Genomic DNA, 20,622 nt, shown 5'->3' on the forward strand with positions numbered 1-20,622 from the left:
ATAGTCAGCCCCTATGAAGACTGGAGTGTCCAGGAGAACAGCATCACCTACTACACTTAATAATGTGCTTGAAGTTTTGGTCATCCCTGAAGTGGTCAGGCAGTTGGACTAGATGAATGTTGTAGGCCCCTTCCAAGTGAAAATATTCTAGTCTAGTCTAGGCTGCTCTAAACACTCAGAGGCTGCCCAGGGAAGTTATGGAGTCTCTAGCCTTTGAAAGTCCTCTGGATGCAGTCCTGGGCAGCCTGCTCTAGGTGGGTGTGCTTGAGCAGGGGGAAGGAGTTTTGTCTCCGCCCAAGGGCTCGTAATCCTCCTTTGCAAGAGAACCTGGGAATCAGACCACCTGGCACAGAAAACTTGTCACCTCTCTGCCCAAATGAGGGACCTCCACGTCCACTCCCCATTTTCATTTCAGTCACAGTTTTGGTGGGGTGTCAGCCTGCTTTGTCAAGAGATCCCCTGGGAGCTAGCTCCTGAAGGTCAGGATTGTACTTGGTGTGATGCCCAGGTGAGCAGGGTGGTGGGGAGGAAGGCTGGGGCTTGCCGGGTGGCTGATGCTGGTCTGGTAGCTATGACAGCACAGAGGACATGTCACAATGGGAGCCGTCCACAGGGACATGCGCAGGCAGCCCCACTGTTGTTTGACTTGGGCGATGGTGAGTGCAGCACACGGGGGAAGGCTGGGCTGGATGGGGGACAGGGCAGATGGCCAGGGGGTTTCTAACCCCAAGCAAGAGCCGAGCCCCTCAGGGCAGGGCACGGTGCTGCCCTCGGGGCTGGGGGCAGAGGTGCTCGGGGCTCCCAGTGGTGGCAGGTGCCCAGAGAGGCTTTGGGGGTGGGCCGGGTGCCCGTGGCTCCATGGGACGCCATTCGGTAGCAGGGACGGGGCCTTGGGAGACTCTGCTCGCGTGTCCCTTGCCCTTGGACGGGGCACAGCCCAGCCAGGGGCTGGCCATCAGGGCGGCTTGGGCAGGAGGGGCCCCACGCTGTCTCCAGCCAGGGCCTGCGGCCCCTTCAGGCCTGTCCACACCAGGGCCCCAACGCTTTCCTGGGGCAGCCCGTGGCTCCCACCCGGCCGGTGCTCACAAGCCCGGCCCCTGCTCCCTCCCACCTCCCTCAGCCCCTCTCCTACCAGCCCCCAGCTCCAGGCGGCTCCTGCCCCGCTCCCCCAGCCCCGAGCTGCCTCCCACCCAGCCCTGCTCAGCCCCCTTCTCTCCCATCCCCTGCAGACCATGTTGGCGGTAATTGCCCTCACCTTGGCTGTGCTGGCCCTCCAGGATGGGCCAAAGAGCCATCAGCAAATCGATGTGGCGACGGCTGAGCGGATGCGGCAGCGTGAGGAATATCTGCGTCAGGAGATGACTCGGCTGCTGCAGGAGATTGAGCAGAGCAGCAGTGCAGAGGAAGTCACGCTCCTTTCTGCGTTCCAGCAGTGGCTGTTTTCAGCCATTGAAGAGCTGGCAGTGCTCACTGCGGTCTGTTGGTGGATCTGGCAAATCAAGGTTTTTTATGACTGGTGGCATGAGCAGGACAGCTCCAGCAGCGAGGAGGAGGATGATGAAGAGGAGGAGGATGAAGAGGAAGACAACGAGGAGGAGTCTGATGAGGAGGAGGATGATGAGGAGCAGGACGACCTCAACGGTGCACCCAGTGGTGTCAGGTCTTTGGCTGGGTCCACGCCATCACCAACACAGGACCTGCCTGACACACGCAAGGTGGTGCAGGAGCTGGTCGGTGACCTCCTTGGTGTCTGCCGAGTGCTTTGCAAGAAGAATTTCTTGCCGGAGATGCACCCGGCCATTGAGACGGACAGCCTCTATGAAGCCTGGAGTGTCCAGGAGAACGGCATCACCTACCGCCCTTTCGTGTTCCTGCGGCCACCCCCTGGGCACTCTTTCAGTGTGGAGCTGGACACCATGGGGCAGCTGCCAGCAAGGCCCTCCAGAGTCCATGTGGTGCTGGAGTGCATCTGCTCGAGCGGAGAGCTGCTGGGGGATAGCTTCTGCTTTCTCCACCACTCCGATGAGAAGCTGCCCAGGGATCAGAGCTCGTCCTTCCTACGCACCCTCTGCACACAATCCTGCTTAGATTGGGATAAAGTCACCTGCTGGGTCCAACAGCTGGTGAGATCAGCCTGGCTGCTTTTGCCTGAGTCGCACCACTGCCAGCTAACGGTGCTGCCCTCCTCCCTCTCCTGCAAGTTCCAGCTGACAGGCCCTCCCCAGATGAACATCTGCACAGAGATCCTTTTTGCCGTGGAGTGAGGCAGCTGAGGGGCCTGCCTGAGCCTTGAGTAGGCAGAGGGCAGCTTTAGCAGCAGCACACCATGGCCAGAGAGCCGGGCTGTTGTCGAGACGCTGCTTTGCGGACCCACAGCCAGGCACACCCAGCAGGACAATTTCCACCTCAGACGTCTGCAGCTCTGCTCCCATATCCTGCTGGTCGCAGGCTTGTCCACCCATGCCTGTGTACCCTGAGGACCTACTTTCCTCTCCCACTGCTGGGGCCCAGGCGACACTTTTGGACACCAGGACAGAGAATCTGCTCATCCCACAGAGCACCTTGGGAGTCTGTGCCACAGGTCTGAGCAAAGCAGGCACGGAGATGACACCGCTCAAGAGCAGCTCAGCTTAACCACAGCCTGGGGAATCTCTGCTGGTCCAGCTGAAGGTGCCATTGCAACCGAGGCTCCTGTTACCAGCTGTAACAGGACGGGACCACCCATCGCGTTGGAAAGAGTTCATCTCCTCTGGGACCTTTACGCGATTGCAGCCTGCTCAGATGCAGAAGCAGTGGGGCGGCATTTTGAGGTAAGTACGTAGTACCAAACAGAGTGCTTCCCTTCACCCCCTTTTCCTTTCTTTTCCATTGTTCTGCTCCGCTTCCATTTTCAAAGGAATATGTCTCGGTGCATGGATGCCGGCTGGGAGGGAACGAGGGCAAGGGAGCCAGACCTTTCTCAGTCGTGATGACTGACGGGACAAGAACCAATGGGCTGAAAGGAAAAAACCATGAAATTCGATCTGAACACAAGAGAGCCCGTCCTGACTCTGAGGGCACTGAGACTTGGTGGACTGAGTCCCACCCCTTCGGATGATACCAAACACGGAGGTGCTGTTGACTCTCTTGAGGAACAAGGTGCCTTGCAGAGGGTTCTAGATAGAGTGGAGCATTGGGCAATGATTGATGGGACGCTATGCAACAAGTTGAAGTGCCGGATTCTATATATGTGAGGCTGCTCTAACCCTGAGCGAGAGCTGAGCCCCTCAGGGCAGGGCACGGTGCCGCCCTCAGGGCTGGGGGCAGAGATGCGGATTTGGGCTCTGGAAGCTCTCCTTGCTGCGCGGGTGAGAGGCTTTGGCACAAGCCAATGCAGAGCACAAGCTTGAGAGCTGGAGGCACAGCTCGGGGACACACAGGAGGGAGGTGTGTCCTGCAGCCCCAGGCACGTCCCCTCCTGCACCCAGTCGTCACCACTTAGAAACTCATTGTAGGCCCCTTCCAATTTAAATATTCTATTTTAATTTCCACTTATCGTATCGTATCGTATCGTATCCTATCCTATCCTATCCTATCCTATCCTATCCTATCCTATCCTATCCTATCCTATCCTATCCTATCCTGTCCTGTTTTTCTATGCATAGTTAATTCCAGGAGGCAAACAAAAGCACAGCAGCAGTTAAGAGTTTTTTAGCCACACAATGTATTTGGTTAGAAACAAGTGATGTTCTGGAGGTCAGATATGCCATGATGCATGTAAATTTTACTCTCAGCTTACATCCAGATGCTTTGCGCTCCTCAAGTTCTTCCGTTTGTCCCCATTCTCTTAAATTTTTGTATGTCTAATCTAACAAGATAGGGAAAAGATTCAATAGGACAATGCAAATCCTATCCTGTATGCATAATCCAGCATCTGTTTTGAAACAATTCTTCTCCAGTAATATATTTTGAATACCATGTTCATTTTATGAACATATTTCTTCACAGTTTTGTTATTCATTCAGCTAATATCACACCAGTGAAAATAAGGTCCAGATGCTGAGCTGGAATAAAATTTACACCAGCTGAAGGTCTACCCAGAGTTAAAAAAACCTCCTATGGTGAAACACAGATTAAAGTGTCAAGCCACAAAATGTTATTTCATATCGCTCTGAAACGATGCAGAAAAATAAAGATCTGTATGAGTTCAATAGAGAATTATAAATAAACTTTCATTTATTCAAGACATCACGAACCATTTTTCATCTCTTGACAAATCTGAGATGATTCTTTAGTCTCTAACGAAACCATAATGGTTTGAGGTTTTGTAACAAAAGTTTTGCCTTGTTTTCTTTGTAGATAATGGCCTGAGATTAACTTCACTGATTCTTATCCAATACCTTACACTTAGAGTTTATTCTGCATGCAGAAACAGATTATACATATATATATATATGGCATATAAATATATGACAAATACTGCTTATTCACACTGCACTTCTAAGATCAGATGCACCCAAACTATGAAAAGGTTTTCAAATGAAATGGCTTAATCACTTCCATATTCTGCAGTTCTATTTTTGGCAATAATACTAGCCTCTGGTTTGCACATGTATTTATTTAATGACAGTCTCTGTTCCTTAAATTGCCAATTGTATTGCTGATTTTCTTTTCATGGTGATAACCCAGTTCTTTCAGACTCTTTGTATTAGCTTGTCGTCAGGGTTGTTTTCTGTGTTAGGGGGGATGTCTTCCTGTTTTCCAGTAGGTCGCATTCATCAAGCTGGAAAGCAGGCAGTTATTATAGAGATTTTAAATTTTTACAATTAAGCCCCACTCCTGTGAAGACTTATCCATGTTCCTTACTTTAAACACGTGATCTGTCCCACTGAGCCCAGAGGATTAGCATTAAGCACATGTGTAAATCTTATCAGTTTCAGACCTAAATAGCATTTTTTTATATATATTTCTGAACCTAAAGGAATTGATCTAGTGATAATTAGACACTAAGCAATTAGTTTCAAAGTGCACTGTTGATTACAGGAGGGTTCTTCCTGGGGCAAAGTTCTGAGTTGGGACTTAAAAAATCTGGGTCAAGACCTGGCTCTTCCACAACCTCATGAAGTAGCTTTGAATAAATCACTGAGGTTCAGATACCCAAAGTCCTTCATTTTCCTGATTCCCTGGTTTGAAATTTCTCAGATTTAGGTGCCTCAATGTTCTTGTATATGCAGACAAAAAAATCTTGCAGTTGATTGCAGTAAGGCAGAGTGCTACTCCCATAAAGAATGAAGTTGTAAATGCCTCCATCTGTCCATGGTGTTAGCGTGCATGTACCCATGCCTCAGTTCCTTACGTGTTTAAAAGAAACAAAGCTGGATCCATGCAGATCTTGAGTCTTCCAGAGTAGGGCTCACTGCTTTTACATTTAAAAAGTTGTTTGCAGACATGGTCTTTTTACTGGTGGCACTGATTACAGTGTAGTCTAGCCACTAGGTGCTCTGGTCATGCCCATTAATAATAAAAATATAGGTGAATAATGGTGAAGTCAGTATTTAGCTACTCTTTAAACATTCGCTTGTAAGTATGCAGAAGCTGTGCTTTATATCTGTCTACATTCACATATATTCAGCAGTACTGGGCTAATTATATCATTTGTATTCCAGAGAATTATGGGAGGCTACAGCAAAGTTTTCTGTGTTCTCCTCACATACCTCTTCAGCCGAACATGAGTCAGAGCCTCACTGCCTATTACAATATTATTAGCATAAGTTGTTTTAGTAAAGTAGTAAATAATTCATAAGGAAATATGCAAAATCAAATATGCTTGCCTTTTCCTGCACTTTCATTGGATTTGAAGAGAATCGTTCATTTTCTTCAAATATTTGGTTTAAAAATGTGGTAACAGTACATTGTTTTCCACTCCGTCTGTTCTATATGTTTTTTCTTTTCTGAGTAAAACATTTGAAAACTTGGTGCCATAGTGAAAGCAAGGAAAGCATGCAGAAAACTGAGGTTCTTAAAAGACAGGAGGGCACACAAGATAGAGTGGATCGCAGCTTGCAAGTACTTGGGGCCAGGTCTGCAAGGTGTTTAAACAGCTAATTTCCACTGAAGTGTCATCATATGCCTGCATGCTGGTTTAAATACAGTGCTGTGACATCTATGCTGCTGTTGCACAAAGCGATGAAAGTCAGGGAGAAAATCCTCATTGTAGTGGGCACTATAGAAATTAAAGGGAGACATGTTCACCAGAGTGTTTTCAGTTGCATCCTGTTTCTTTTAATCTAATTTCAGTTGGTACCTAATATTCCATGCAGGTGCACCACTATGGAATAAACCCAGAAATGTAAATTTAGAAGAGTTCTGGATCCTCTAGTGGAAGAATAGCCTCTCTTTTTTTATAGAGTTTCAAAAGGTTATAGTATTTCCAAAGTGTAGGGGTGCCTTCAGACTGCTGAGTTTGACAACTTGACATATGCCCAGATCGCCGGCAAGCCCCACACAGCATGTCATCATCCTTCTGGGAAGGAAAAGGCAAGTGGCACAAGCAAACCTTAAGCAAGCACAGTGTGAGCAGATGGTGTTAATTCCAAAGTCAACTCATGCACTTAAATTCGGTCCATCTCAGGAGGGACAAACACACAAGATAGGTGTGTGAGTTTGAACCGTCTTTTCCTAGAGCTGGTTCATCCAAACAAGGATAAGGCTTTCAGTTTTCTTTTGAAATGCCAAGTTCAACTAAATCAGGGTTAAAGCCTGCCACAACTGAATTCAGGTCAAAGCAAGAAGACAAATTTGTTCTGCCAATGAGACAGCCAGTTTCAGATTGACTTTTACATGCCAAATCCTCACAGACAACAGAAACATCAAGAATTTGGGAGGACAAGGAAAAATAAGGTTAGCATTTTAAAAGACTCGTGTTCATATTCCACCTGAGAGGAGACCAAACTTCTAAATGTTACTAAAGCAAAAATAGGTCATGGGAGAGCATTTCTTAACCAAAGGGAATATTTCTATAATTTGGGGGCTTTAGAAGTTGCCAAGGAGGCCAGTAGTCAACAGACGACTCATCCCCTCTGATTTTAGCAGTTGAGAAGGTAAGCCCAACCTAGGCTGGGTGTCCAAGCTCCCATGATGATGAACAGAGGAAAGGAAGTGTCCCCAGAGGCAATCGACCCCATCTGAGACGTGACTTTGGCTGAACCCACTCCTCCTCATAAAGTTTTTGTCTTGTTCTGCTGACTCTAGAAGGGAATCAGTGTACTGTCTTGCTCGAGGATTTAGTTTTTACATAGCTAAAAATAAGATCAAGTACGTTTTACACTCAATGGAAACTTTATATCTTAATTAATAAATCAGGATTTTTAAAATACAATTTCCCTTTTGCTTTATTCTCAGTCGAAGCCTCCTGTGTATCTGAGCTGAACTTCACGTCTTGAAATCTTTGACAGCTTCTCTTCCATTGTAAGTTTGTACAGCACCAAGCACACTGCTATCAGACAAATAAAAAGAATAATAAAACTCAATCATGCTTGTATATATAGAAGGCCAATCAATGTAAACATAGGGTTTCTCTCAACAGGAGAAAAGCGGAAGCCAGATGGCACGAAATCATTGATAGCTGTTTCATAAACTTTTCCTGCAATCAAATCTAATTGAAATAACACTAGATTGTAGGCTTTAGCAGGTGGGCAGCACACACAGCTGTTTCTGCTAGATGATTTCCAAAGAATACATACATAAAACATTTCACAGAGACTGACATACGGGAAAAAAGGTTAGCCCAGATGGAATGCTCTCTTTCAGCCTTTATTTCACTGACAGATTTCTGAAGCCTATCTCTTTAAAAATATGAGCTGAAATGCTTTTCTGGTATTGTTGAACGAATTACAACCACATACAATGTGGTTGGGAGCTATGGCCTGGTGATGCAGTGTCTTGAGCGCCAATTCATATTCCAAGGCAAGGCAGAGCAGAGAGGGACCTCCTAGTGTCCAGTTTATAGCTTTGCAGTGAGGTAGCATAAATGTAACTGAATCACCTCTGAGAGATATTTCTGTTCCATAGTAATTCCCCAAGGAAAGATTCCACCAGTTCCCTCAGTAGTTTATTCCAGGCTTTTCCTGCACTAATAGCTAGATATTTTCATAGTTTTTAATGCAATTAAGCTAATGGCCACACATGGTCAAGGAGAGGAAACAGTTTATGTCTTTTTCCATTTTAATATTCTACATATTGAAGGATTTTTTATGTCCTTTCTCCTCCTGCTGTCCTTTTTGGCAGACAGATATCCCATGGCAAAATTCCTGAAGGCTCACCAATGACCTGCAAGAACCAGGTGGGTCTTCCCAGAGAGGTCCAGCATCAGAGGCGAGCTTGGCAGGGTTTCCTGTGGCTGACCACAAAGCTAATTCAACAGTTTTGCCTGGATTTTACTTTGAACTTTTGTTTGCATTGGAAAATAAGACTCCAAAGAAAACGCGGAGAAAGGAAGGAGAAACGGGAAAGACCAACTTATGTGGATCAAATGAGAGCCTATAGGAAAGATGGTGAACTGAAACACATTGTGTAGGTCCACTACCTGGTGCCTTCTGGCTAGATGACACAGTGAAGCTCCTACTCTTCATGATCCTTATACAAATATACTACCTAAGATTGACATGGTCTTTCCTATTACTGTTTGTATCAGAATCTGTGCTTTTAACACTTCAGTCTAAAGGATCAGAAGCTGCAATTTTCTCAGAAAGAGCAATCCAGAAGTGATGGCATGAGTGAACTCTGGCTTCTCTCCAGACAATACAAATCTTTCACCTTTTACTAAAGATTTCCACGTAGAGGAGCAATTTATTTATAACAACCTCCCAGTACTTAAAGGGGCCTACAGGAAAGATGGGGAGGGACTCTTTATTAGGGAGTGTAGTGATAGGACAAGAGTTAACAGCTTTAAACTGAAAGAAGGGAATTTAGATCAGATATAAGGAAGAAACTCTTTACTGTGAGAGTGATGAGACCCTGGAACAGGTTGCCCAGGGAATTTGTGGATACCTCATCCCGGCAGTGCTCAAGGCCAGGCTGGATGGGGCTTTGAGCAGCCTGGTCTAGTAGGAGATGTCCCTGCCCAGGGCAGGGGGATTGGAACTAGATGATCTTTAAGGTCCCTTCCAACCCGAACCATTCTATGATTCTATGTACAGTAGAATTACATGCAAACTATGCTATTTAATAATGATGATCTCTTGGACTACAGGAGTCTTTGTGGATACTCCTTTGAAAATGTTAGTTCTGTGGTTAATGGCATCCAGCCTCCCTCCACCTCCCCCAGTATATTAGAAATATAATATATCCTAATAGCATATCAGTGAGGCCAGGAGTAGAGCAGGGGAGACAAAACATCATTGTATCATTGTATCGCTACACAAAATCCTGTTTTTAAATGCTAGACGTGACTGTGGCTACCCCAGTTCAGAAAGAAAAAGGTACAATGAAGGTCAGCAAGGACGATCAGAGGTATGAAATGGGTTCTGTCCAAAGAGATATTAAACAGAATAGCACTTTTCAGCACAGAAAAAAAAGAGTTTGTGGTTTATGAAATGATGAACGGCAAGGAGGAAGGAAGGGAATGATGGCTATTATATCTCATAAGACAAGAACATGGAGGTACCAAATGAAACTATCAGACTGCAGGCTTTACATGAAAAGTACTTCTTCACATAATCCATAACCTGAAATGCCATTGCCACAGGATGCTTTGGAAGACAAAATTATAAATGGGTTCAAGAAACTCATGGAGTAAATATCTGCTGTGAGCTGATAAACACAACGGTGTGGGTCAGGAAGTCCTGACCCTCAGAGGCGTCCCAGGGAGGTGCCACCCTGGGCTTACCCTGCTCTCGGGCTCCGTAGGGTTGTTTTGCAACCACTGCCAGAGACTGGGCATGTTGCCACACAGCACCTTGCTCCTCCTCGTGCGGTTGCAGATACAGCCTTTCTATTACTTCAGAAACCAGGTACAGTTCTCAAATGAAAACCCACTCTCCTCAGAGCAGGAAGAAAGTGGCACTAGCCCCAAGTAGTGGGAGCAACTGTTTGGAAAAGGCAGTGAGAATCAGCCCTGGGGTGATATGACTCTGCAAGAAATAAATGAGTGTGAAGCAAATGCTTTCAAAAGCACCCATCTCAGCTCTGTGACAGAGAAAACAGGAACGCTCAGAAAGAATCAGTGACAAAAGATCCAAAAGAGGCAGTTGATTCCCTGTAGGGGAGAAAACAAAGTGTTTACAAAGATGCAGAACAGTAAATCATCAAAGTGTTCTTTTGAAAATATTTCAAATGTGATGTTCACTCCTACGTTTATATGGAAGGCACAATAGAGAGAGACAAAAAAGATACAGCCCTTGCATTTAAGGGCATTTGGACTAAAGCAGGTGTAGCATTTCAAGTAAGAGCAATAGCAAAACAACAAAGAGGAAAAGAGGAAGGACTGCAGGAGGAGTGGTGGCACAAGGATTATATGTAAATTTAAATGATTGTTTTGGATTACTGGGAAAAGTCTTGATCATCTTATTTATTCACTTGTTCTCTGTCTCTTTACTTGCCTTAAATTGAAATAGTTCTTTCAGGCTGCTGAAGGGATCTATTTTGAGTGTGGTCTCATGAAGGTTGATTATGGGAAAGGTTTTGTGGGAGGCAAAGGGGTGAAGGCAAAATGAGAGATGGAGATAAAGAACAATACATGCAGAAACAGGGGGGACCTAGTGCAGATCCTAGTCTTATATACAGCTTTTCAAGCATAGATTTTGAAGTGTTTTAAATTGAAGTCTGAATCATTTTTTTCGTATTATAACAGGACGAATGTTATGCTCAAGGTCATTCAGCAGAAAAACATGCACTGTTGCCAGGCAGAGGATTCACAGCCCCTGAATGCTAGTGCCATGCTGCCCATGAGCCTCACTGCCCCGCTGTCAGCTTGGACTGTCACCTGCAACATGGAGGTGACGTATTAGAAACTAATTTATCACCTGCTCTGTCTATAAATGATATGCTGAAATACCGTATCAGCCCATTTGTAGGGAGAACTGACCTTGGTGGGAACATGCCAACCGCATCCTGGGCTGCATCACAAGAAGCATGGCCAGCAGGTGAAGGGACGTGATTCTGCCCCTCTACTCCTCTCTGGTGAGACCCCACGTGGAGTATTGTGTTCAGTTCTGGGGCCCTCAGCACAAGAAAGACACGTACCTGTTGGAGGGAGTCCAGAGGAGGGCCACAAAGATGATCAGAGGGATGGAGCTGAAAGAGTTGGGGTTGTTCAGCCTGGAGAAGGTTCAGGGACACCTTATAGTATTCTTCCAGTACTTAAAGGGGACCCACAAGAAAGCTGCAGAGTGAGTTTTTAAAAGGGCATAGTGATAGGACAAGGGGTAATGGTTTTAAAGTGAAAGAGGGTAGATTTATATCCCCAATGTCCAGAGATTTATCAGCATGCTTGGATATAAGGGAGAGCAGAAAGTGCCATGCTCACGAATCATCTGAAAAGTGCTCTCTCAATGTTGTAGACGTGCCAGCATGTTGATACACACGACCTGTTTTTGGCATTTGAAATGCACAAATTCCGCTGACTCCCAAACCATACAAAACAGCTCTTGACTATGGTTCATAGAATCATACGATATCTCAAGTTGCAAGGGACCTACAACTGTTTGAATTATTCCAAGTGTTAGTGTACTAATTATATGTTAGTTTGTATAATGAGCAGAGAAACAGTTTAAATGCACACAGTACACATGTATTTGGTTTGGGTGGCAAGGTTTTGGTACCAGGGAGGCTACAGGGGGGAGTTTCTGTGAGAAGTTGCTAGAAGCTTCCTCCATGTCCGATAGAGCCAAGGCTGAGCCCATCAGCGACAGTGGTGGTGCTTCTGGGATAACGTATTTAAGAAGGGAAAAAAACAAACCAAACCCACACCCGCACAATTGCAGCCAGAAGAGAGGAGGGAGAATATGTGAGACCAACTCTGTAGACACCGAGGTCAATGAATAAGGAGGAGGAGGAGGAGGAGGAGGAGGAGGTGCTCCAGGCACCAGAGTAGAGATTCCCCTGCAGCCCATGGTGAAGACCATGGTGAGGCAGGCCGTCCCCCTGCAGCCCATGGAGGTTAACGATGGAGTAGATATTCACCTGCAGCCTATGGAGGACCCCACACTGGAGCAGGTGGATGCCTAAAGGAGGCTGTGACCCCGTGGGAAGCCCACACTGGAGTAGGCTCCTGGCAGGACCTGTGGCCCTGTGGAGAGAGGAGCCCACGCTGGAACAGGTTTGCTGGCAGGACTTGTGACCCTATGGGGGACCCACACTGGAGCAGTCTGTTCTGAAGGACTGCACCCTGTGGAAGGGATCCATACTGGAGCAGTTCGTGAAGAAGTACAGCCTGTGGGAACGACTCACGTTGGAGAAGTTGGTGGAGAGCTGTCTCCCGTGGGAGGAACCCCACGCTGAAGTAGTGGAAGAGTGTGAGGAGTCCTCCCCCTGAGGAGGAAGGAGCAGCAGAGAAAATGTGTGATGAACTGACTACAACCTCTATTCCCCGTACCCCTGAGCGGCGCGTGGGGAGGAGATAGAGAAAATAGGGAGTGAAGTTGAGCCCAGGAAGAAGGGAGGGGTAGGGGGAACGTGTTTTAGGCTTTAGTTTTTATTTCTCATTACCCTACTCTGATTTGATTGGCAGTAAGTTAAATTAATTTCCCCAAGTTGAGTCTGTTTTGCCCATGACAGTAATTGGTGAATGATCTCTGCCTTTATGTCAACCCAAGAGCCTTTCTCTCCCCCGTCCAGCTGAGGAAGGGAATGATAGAGCAGCTTTGATGGGCACCTGGTGTCCCTCCTCGGTCAACCCACCACAACATAGTAGCATTCCTTTTTAAAAAAAATACAATTCTTTATCACAGGTGAAGTTCAAGAAATCTTTTGAATTAGTGATAAAAAATCAGTGATGACAATACTTAATTGTCATCACAAACAGAGATGTTATTTATTTAAACAACCAGCTAATATTACTGGTCTCTTATTTGTCCTTCCTTCCAACTAACACAATTATATTATATCTCAAAATGTAACATCTTCAAAGAAGAAATTATGGTCTTGTGTGGCTGGACCATGCACGTTTTACCTTAACTCATTGCCATACTACAACAGAATTTCTGCTTGCCTGGTTCATTGCAAATCCCACTCACCAGCTGCGCTGCAGGTGCAGTCACATATACATATGCATCTGCAATTGCTGTCTCCCAGCACTGTCTGGCCTTCCACACCTTAGAAGATGATGTTCCTGTTTGTTTTTTTTAGAATGAAATCTTGCCTATATTACTTCTACCAACTCAAAGTTAGCCCAGTATCATTCGCATGAATAGATCTGCAACTAGTGGCAAGCATTACTTATATAAAAAATTGTTTTAATGATATAAAGGTCACAGTAACAAATGTAATGTTTACCTCTTTTTTTACTGCTGATGCAGTTTAGAGGGGATCTTTCTATAAATGTGAAATTTTAACAACTTGAAAGATTTTGGATTACATTTGCTTTGATGTCTTAAACTAGTGGTAGGATTTTGCTGAGCTAATTATCACTTGAAATTGTTTTGAGCAACTGTATATCATCATCATCATCATCATCATGACTCACTGCAAATCAGAAAACAAGTGGCTGCAGCACCACACTGCAGACATGAAATGCACAAACTGTAGTACACCTATTGTGTGGAGCAACAATCATTTTCCCTCTTTGTGTTTATCGAAAGGTAACTCTAATGTGTTGGCTAACGAATTCTACCCCAGCTGTGCCTGATCTTATAATTACATGGTTCAGGCTCCACATCAGCTAATCAAACAGTTTCTTCAGTTCAATTTGCAATGATTCAGACCCTAACTCACTGAATTATTTGCCTAAAATCAGGTTTATTCAGTGGCCAGTGGAACCATCTTCACTTGCTTAAATATATGGCTGAATATGTACAAGATATTCACATTTTAGGCATATTCTGGCACTAGTTTGATGAATAAAGATCATACTGTGGAAACCAGTTGCCATATTTGGAATTAATGTATTGATTTCTGCTAGAAATTATTATTTAACATGTAGTGTAAGTAGCACAAGACCGTATTTCAGCACATGCAACGTATAATCTAAAAGGAAAGAAATCCAATGAATCAACTCCCTAGAGCTAATATTCAGTAACCTCTCCTGTATATACATATTTCCAGTCAATAAACATTTTTTTTCTCTAAAATCTACAGATTATCATATCCTTCTAGTTTCTTGTTTTAATGTTTTGTTTCCAGCAAAAGCTCTCTCTCTGCAAGAAAACACAGGAATAATGTGTATCCGTGCATCAGCCGTTTAGCTGTTAACAAACAGAGATAATGGCCATTGGGAATGTAAAAGCTAGACTACTTGGCTGCTCTGACAAATGAAATCCAGGAGTAATGAGTCAGACTAGATGCGATCCTTTATAAAGAAACATTGGCAAACTCTCAGATTTTAAAATAACTTTGCTGAGATCAAGTGGAGCTGTCTTCAGCCATGATGAAAAAGCTAAAAATGAGTATCTGACCGTGCAGACAATTCCAGCAGCCTGGCAGCATTCATTTGCAAAGCAGCCTAGCCTGATAAGATGCTCGTACCGACACTAATGCGAACTGGATGGTGCGGATACATATTGCATCATCGCTGCATACATGGCACCTTCATTCATACGCTGCGGTTATCAGCTTAGAGAGATGATAACGTGCATGCCTGTGAGCCAGCCTCTGCGCTGGGTGTTGTTTTGCTCTGCATTGCTAGGCAGACTGCAGAGTTCTCGCTTCCCTGAGCAAGGAAGGGCAAGCACATCTTCCCCTGTGATTTTAGCTGTATCTGGACCATCTGAGCAGCCAAAGGGAAGGATTGCAAGTATGTCACCCACCACTGGTGGCTGAAGGTGGATACTCTTCAGAAAAAGCAAAATAACACAGGTCCTGAGCTGGATTTACAAGATCTATTGCTATGGATAGTAACTCAAAAATCACCTATGTGGTTTGGCTTTTTGTGGTAATGTGCTGTTTTCATCCCTTAGTCAGAAGTAAAAGGCAAGATTTTCATTGAGTTTTGCATGTTTCCTCCATCTGAATGTGAACCAAACCCAGTCACTGCTCTGCAGTTTTTGAGAACAAAATTTTATCTGGTGCTATTGCTGAAGGAAATGCTATTTTTCGTTTCTCTGCACCTCATGACATCCGACATCCTACCTCCAAGTTGTTTGTGATTCAGGTACAACTAAAAAAATTATTAGAATAATATAGTATTTCTCATCTGTCTGCAAAAATAGTGCATGCAAAAGTTCACTGTCAGAGAAAGACCTGCTTAACTTTCTGGTTCAGCAAGAAAATCTGAAAGAAACAAAGTTCACGGCTACAGGAAAAAAAGTCTACCTGTCATACCATATATCTTTTAGGCTTTGAGGAACCACACATTAATCAGTAAAAACCAGGCAGTGAGCAGAAACAAACAAGGTGAAAAATCCCAGACACATTCCAGTTTTGTCACAGTGGATTTCTTACGGAGATCTCTTCAGGCAGTCTTTCTTTTGGCTCCTAAATAAATGATCCTTGCTAGATGAAATCAAAGTGTGCACTTCAGCGCTCTGCTTCACCGGTGTACAATGCAAACCCTAACACCGCTGACAGAAATAACTTTATTAAGCAGCAGAGAATTTTTTAAATGCTTAAATTAGAATTGCAGCTGTTCATATTTTTTCAGTATTATATGAATTTATTTTTTTTTTTGTACCAGTAAAGAAATTCTAGGCATACAATAGTTCTGGGCAGTGTTCTGTAAAATATTGGTATTTTACAGATACGTCACACTACAGAAATGGATTTGGGAAACACAGAAACAAATGATGTATAAAATGCAAAGCAGAAATGTCACTGATCACGGATATAACTCTTCTATTCAAGAGCAAGCAAAAATTTAGTTTTACTGTTAGGCAAGTTTGCAATACTTCCATTTTATCTAGGCTACTCGTGCTTTCTCAGCGGAAAATTCACATTAAATAACATTAAGCAGAGAAGAAGAGACTACACAATAGTGGATTCTCCGTGTGAAGGTTTTATCATTGGGAGGTTGGGTTGCGATGCTGAGTTATTCATTAGTTGGTGTATGGCAGATATTTCAGAGGGAAGCAAAAGTAGTATTCTTAAAACTTTCTTGCATTATTTCTTTGTATGATTTTTTTCTAGATTCCTTCTTTATTATGAGATCAAATGGATTGACTACAGGAGAAGAAAGACTTCATAACCAATGCTTTAACCTCGAGATGTTGTTTGTGAAGGACGTGATTCAACCCTGCTGAAATCAATAGGAGCCTCGCCTTTGATTCCATAGATTTTCAGATTTCATCCTAATTTATAATAAATGTTTTAAAAATGCAATCATTTGGGACATTACACAACTAGAAAGAGTTCTCTGCATGCTTTTGTAAAGCCAGGAATGACCCCTCTGGATGAGTATAAAGATTTTAGTATGATTGCCATCTATCAGAGCAAACATCTTAATGGCAGATAAGGAATGAATATCTCCTCTCTCTCTACTTGAGGTGCTACCTGTTGCCCTCAGAAGAAGGGAGAGAGGATATATTTCCATAACGAGTGTTCTTTTCTCTGTAGGGTCCTTGCTGGGTACAGATACCATTTGGTAACTGTTTGAACTTACCTAGCTGGTTGGAACGAGAGAAATGTCCTTGGGGAAACCGATAAGCAGACTGATGGCAGAGTGAAGGTGAAATGGCCAAAAGTGCAAATTTATAAAAGTACATGCATTTTTTCACATGGCTTTATAATTTATCAGGAAAAAAATGGATAGCACCATCATGTGATATGTCAGGCACATGTCAGATGAGACAGTTCTTTTGTTTTGGTTGACAGTTTGGTAGAAATGGTGATACAGCGTTGTATCTTAATTACAGAAAAATTAAAAGTGAAGTGTAGGGCTATCTCAGCTAATGGAATACACACATGGTCAAATATGAAGATAAACTTGGAATTTCAGGAAATAAGAACAGAAAATGGGGTGGGACTCTATCAGGGAATGAAGTGATAGGACACGGGGTAATGGTTTTTAACTTAAAGAGGGGAGATTTCGATTGGATGTTAGGAAGAGATTCTTTACTCCGAGGATGGTGAGGCACTGGAACAGGTTGCCCCAGAGAAGTTGTGGATGCCCCTGGAAGTGTTAAAGGCCAGGCTGGATGGGGCTTTGAGCAGCCTGGTCTAGTGGGAGGTGTCCCTGCCCAAGGCAGAGGGATTAGAACTAGATGATCTTTAAGGTCTCTTACAACCCAAACCATTCTATGATTCTACGAAAATGACTGAAGTTCCTTCCAGTCATTCCTCTACTCTGAGATGGGATGAGTTATTCTTATGTCATTCCTGATAGACATTTACTCACACTGTTCTCAAAAATTTCTCAGGTGGGGTTTCCACTACTGTGCCGGAGACTGCTCTAGTACTTCATTATCCTTCTTGCTGGACAGATTTTCCTGTGTCCAACCTGTATTTACCTCACCATAATTTAAGAGCATTTGTTCTTATCCAACAGGCAGACAAAGGGAAGAGCCACTTAATGAGTAAGCACACATGTATTTGTTTGTCTTTTTTGCAGCCAAAGGTGTTTTTTTGGTGTCTCCTTTTAAACCCGAGTTCCTTTCTGCAGCTCTGCTTTTGTTTGGTTTACTATTCCTGCAGAAAGGCAGAGCTTTGCATTTTTTAGCATATTGAATTAGATTTTATTTTTCCAGACTATTTCTCCAATTTATCAACACTGTTGTAATTCTAATCCTGTTTTGCCATACATATATTGCCCACAGGTGCTCTCTGTGAACTTAATATATGTGTCCTCCATCCTGTCTTGAAAATCAACAAAGGAAGCATTGCATAGAGTTCGGGATAATTCCTGTAAACACCCACTCAATCCAGCCCTCTAATTTAATCAAGAATTAGTGACACCTACTCTTTTAGTACACTTCTCTCCAATGAGTAATGCACTCACTTAATAATTCTTGTCATCTAGTCCACGCTTCCTAAGCTTGCGCATGAGAGTCCAGAAGTGTACTGAAGCCAAGATATATGACATTTACCAATCTTCTTCCTATCCACAAGGCCTGTTATCTTGTCATTTTACGATCATTCCTTTAATTATAAAATTTCATGCTTCACAGCAGAAAATGTATGTAACTAAATTCAGTTCTGAGATAGCCTGTAGAATGGCAATCCAGGAGAAAGAGGTAGCATAGCAAGGGTCTCCGTTATCTAAGTCCATTGTGCACTCCACTGTAAGCATACATTCAGGATAATTTCAGGCACTGACTTATATTGTCTTTCCTTATCAACAAATACACTTTTTGCTTCCCAAACCAGAAGATGTGCCTTCTTAGTACCTCTTGGGATGTAAAACTCTTAGAATATCACACAATGGTCTGGAAGATTCCTAGAAGACCATCACTTAAGTAAAGTGATGAACCAACTGCTAGTTTCAATACAATGCACTCCTGGTACAGTTTAGCTTTATAAAAGTGGTGCTAGGTGCCCAAAGCATGGGTATGAAGGATTCCCTGGAAAATACTCTCTTTATGATGCTTGCCTCACAGTTCAGCGTCCACAACAGTCAAAGTTCCTGGAATGTTAGGCTCAGGACCATAAGGGATGTGAAATGTTCTTGCTTATCACCAACATGTTGAGACTTCATATAGACAGGCAAGCTAAGAGAGCGTACATTTTGTTGAACCGTATCAAGCAAAAATCAATAGCTGGTTGCAAGCTTAGGAAGGGAAACTGTAGTGGCAAGAAAAGAATGGTGCTTTACCATTGTGCAATCCACTCGCATGGGTGAATGTCCAAATGGCTAAAACATTACTTTGATTTGGGAGTTCCATCCAAAGTTTCTCTGGGCCTCTTGAAAAATGAACAGAAATTCTAATGCGGAGATCTTTTGATTAATTTTTTTGGACAAGCATTTTTCCAGCTTGGTAAAAACAACAGAAAGAACATTAGTACTTTTGATACTCATTTTAATATCTGGAGGTGGTGAAACCAAAAATACTGTTTAAGCCATTTCAGAATCTTTCAGATGTTTGACTTCAGTGTAAGGTCCAAATTTGCAAAGGTTAAACAGGAGACTGTGCATCTCATTGTGATGTCATGGAGTGCCACTGTCCCAAAATGCAAAAGTGGAACTGGGGGAACTGCATTTCTTTCCCCACAAGCAAGGGATCCATGCAAGGAAAACAAACAAATCTCTTGGGGGAGGGCTGAGAGGGCAAAGAAACAGACCATGAGTTTGGGAAAGGTAAACCAGCACTCACTAATGAAAAAAGTACAGTAGGACACCTTGTCAGCAGGTGGTGTTCTCTCCAGTGGCTGCAGTGGAGAGCTCTGAGTTTTCCCTCTGTTGCCTGTCACTCGTTGGAGCAGTTACGTGATAGCACTGCTTATGTTTTTCTTTGAATCTGGATCCTTGAGGATCTTAAAAATGTCTTGGAGTATTTCAAGATACCTGCATATGCAGAAACGTGCAGGTGATGCCTTTCCTATACCCAAGCAACAACAATCTGACAAGAAGGTGAGATGTATCTGGATTTTTAGGAGGTGTCCTTAAAAGAGTGGCTGCTCTATCTCTGTCATTAACAAAGTGTCTACAGCTCCAGTGGTGGGTCAACAGGTTTTTACTGGTGCCCCTCCACAACTTCTTGGCCGCTTCAGCTTGAGCTATGATGGGTCCTCAGAACTGCATCTGTGTCACTTCATCTCTTCTCACCACCTGCAGGGACTCTGATCTACTCCTAATCTCATCAAGATCTCACCAGTGTTTCCCACTTTTCACAGAGACACAGAAACAAAACCTGTTCAGAGGGCTACCCTCACAGCTGGATGAAACCCCCTTTCCCACTCAAGGTCTTTCCACAAACACAGGTTGCCTTGTTCCTGCTGACAAAGGTAAGCTCTTCGTCTGAGATGTGTACAATATTTTTCTCTTAATTTATTATCAAGGAGGAACTATATAATGTAATTAAATCAAATTTTTGGGTCACAGAACATAAGGAAAAGAAAAAAGTGGCTCTGGACATCCTGGCGTATAACTACTCCAAGAGTGAGAAATAGAAATACAGAAATATTTTAAAGATATTTGCAGTCATCTGTAATGTTGCATCCATATAGCAAATATAAATCATCCCAGATTTCAGAAAAGCTTACTATTTTCTCTTATATCTGCTGCTTGACTCCTTTCGCTTGTTCAGTACTTGTGACTAAAAATTCTTTACTCAGTCCTTTCCCAAATTATTTCCCACTCTCCAGAACTGAAAATAGTGCCACAAGTCATAAGATTTAGAGTTTGTCCATCATATTTGATCAACACGTTTGTAGATGAAATGTCATTTAAACTTGTGGGTTTTTTTTTTGTTTGGTTGGTTTTTGTGTTTTCTTTTCTTTTTTCTTTTTTTTTTTTTTTTGTTTTTAACCATGGGAAATGCCTGTTGCCCAGAGAAAGTGTCAATATTTCACAGAACAAAAAGACTGGAACTGAAGAAACTTTGATTTCAAAGAACTATTGTG

General features: G+C 43.5%; 1 protein-coding gene and 1 non-coding gene across 2 annotated transcripts; both read left to right on the top strand.

Moving 5' to 3' along the window:
- Positions 1-244: 244 nt before the first annotated feature.
- Positions 245-2,488, top strand: LOC134516496 (inositol 1,4,5-trisphosphate receptor-interacting protein-like 1). The gene is made up of 2 exons (XM_063336729.1): positions 245-508; positions 1,230-2,488. Exons 1-2 carry the CDS (start codon positions 377-379, stop codon positions 2,262-2,264), a joined length of 1,167 nt encoding a protein of 388 aa, XP_063192799.1. The 5' UTR covers positions 245-376; the 3' UTR covers positions 2,265-2,488.
- Positions 2,489-8,761: 6,273 nt separating this feature from the next.
- On the top strand, positions 8,762-8,829 carry LOC134516772 (U5 spliceosomal RNA). Its single transcript, XR_010071427.1, has one exon. It is a non-coding gene; the product is annotated as a U5 spliceosomal RNA (small nuclear RNA).
- The last annotated feature ends 11,793 nt before the right edge of the window (positions 8,830-20,622 follow it).

Source organism: Chroicocephalus ridibundus, chromosome 5 (genome assembly GCF_963924245.1).
Source record: "Chroicocephalus ridibundus chromosome 5, bChrRid1.1, whole genome shotgun sequence".
Taxonomy (NCBI): Eukaryota; Metazoa; Chordata; class Aves; order Charadriiformes; family Laridae; genus Chroicocephalus; species Chroicocephalus ridibundus.

Excerpts from the sequence above, each read along its gene's own strand:
- LOC134516496 (XM_063336729.1), top strand. The coding sequence starts at position 377 with ATGAGGGACCTCCACGTCCACTCCCCATTTTCATTTCAGTCACAGTTT. Across the intron at positions 509-1,229 it reads GTACTTGGTGTGATGCCCAG|ACCATGTTGGCGGTAATTGC; the intron begins GTGAGCAGGGTG and ends CATCCCCTGCAG.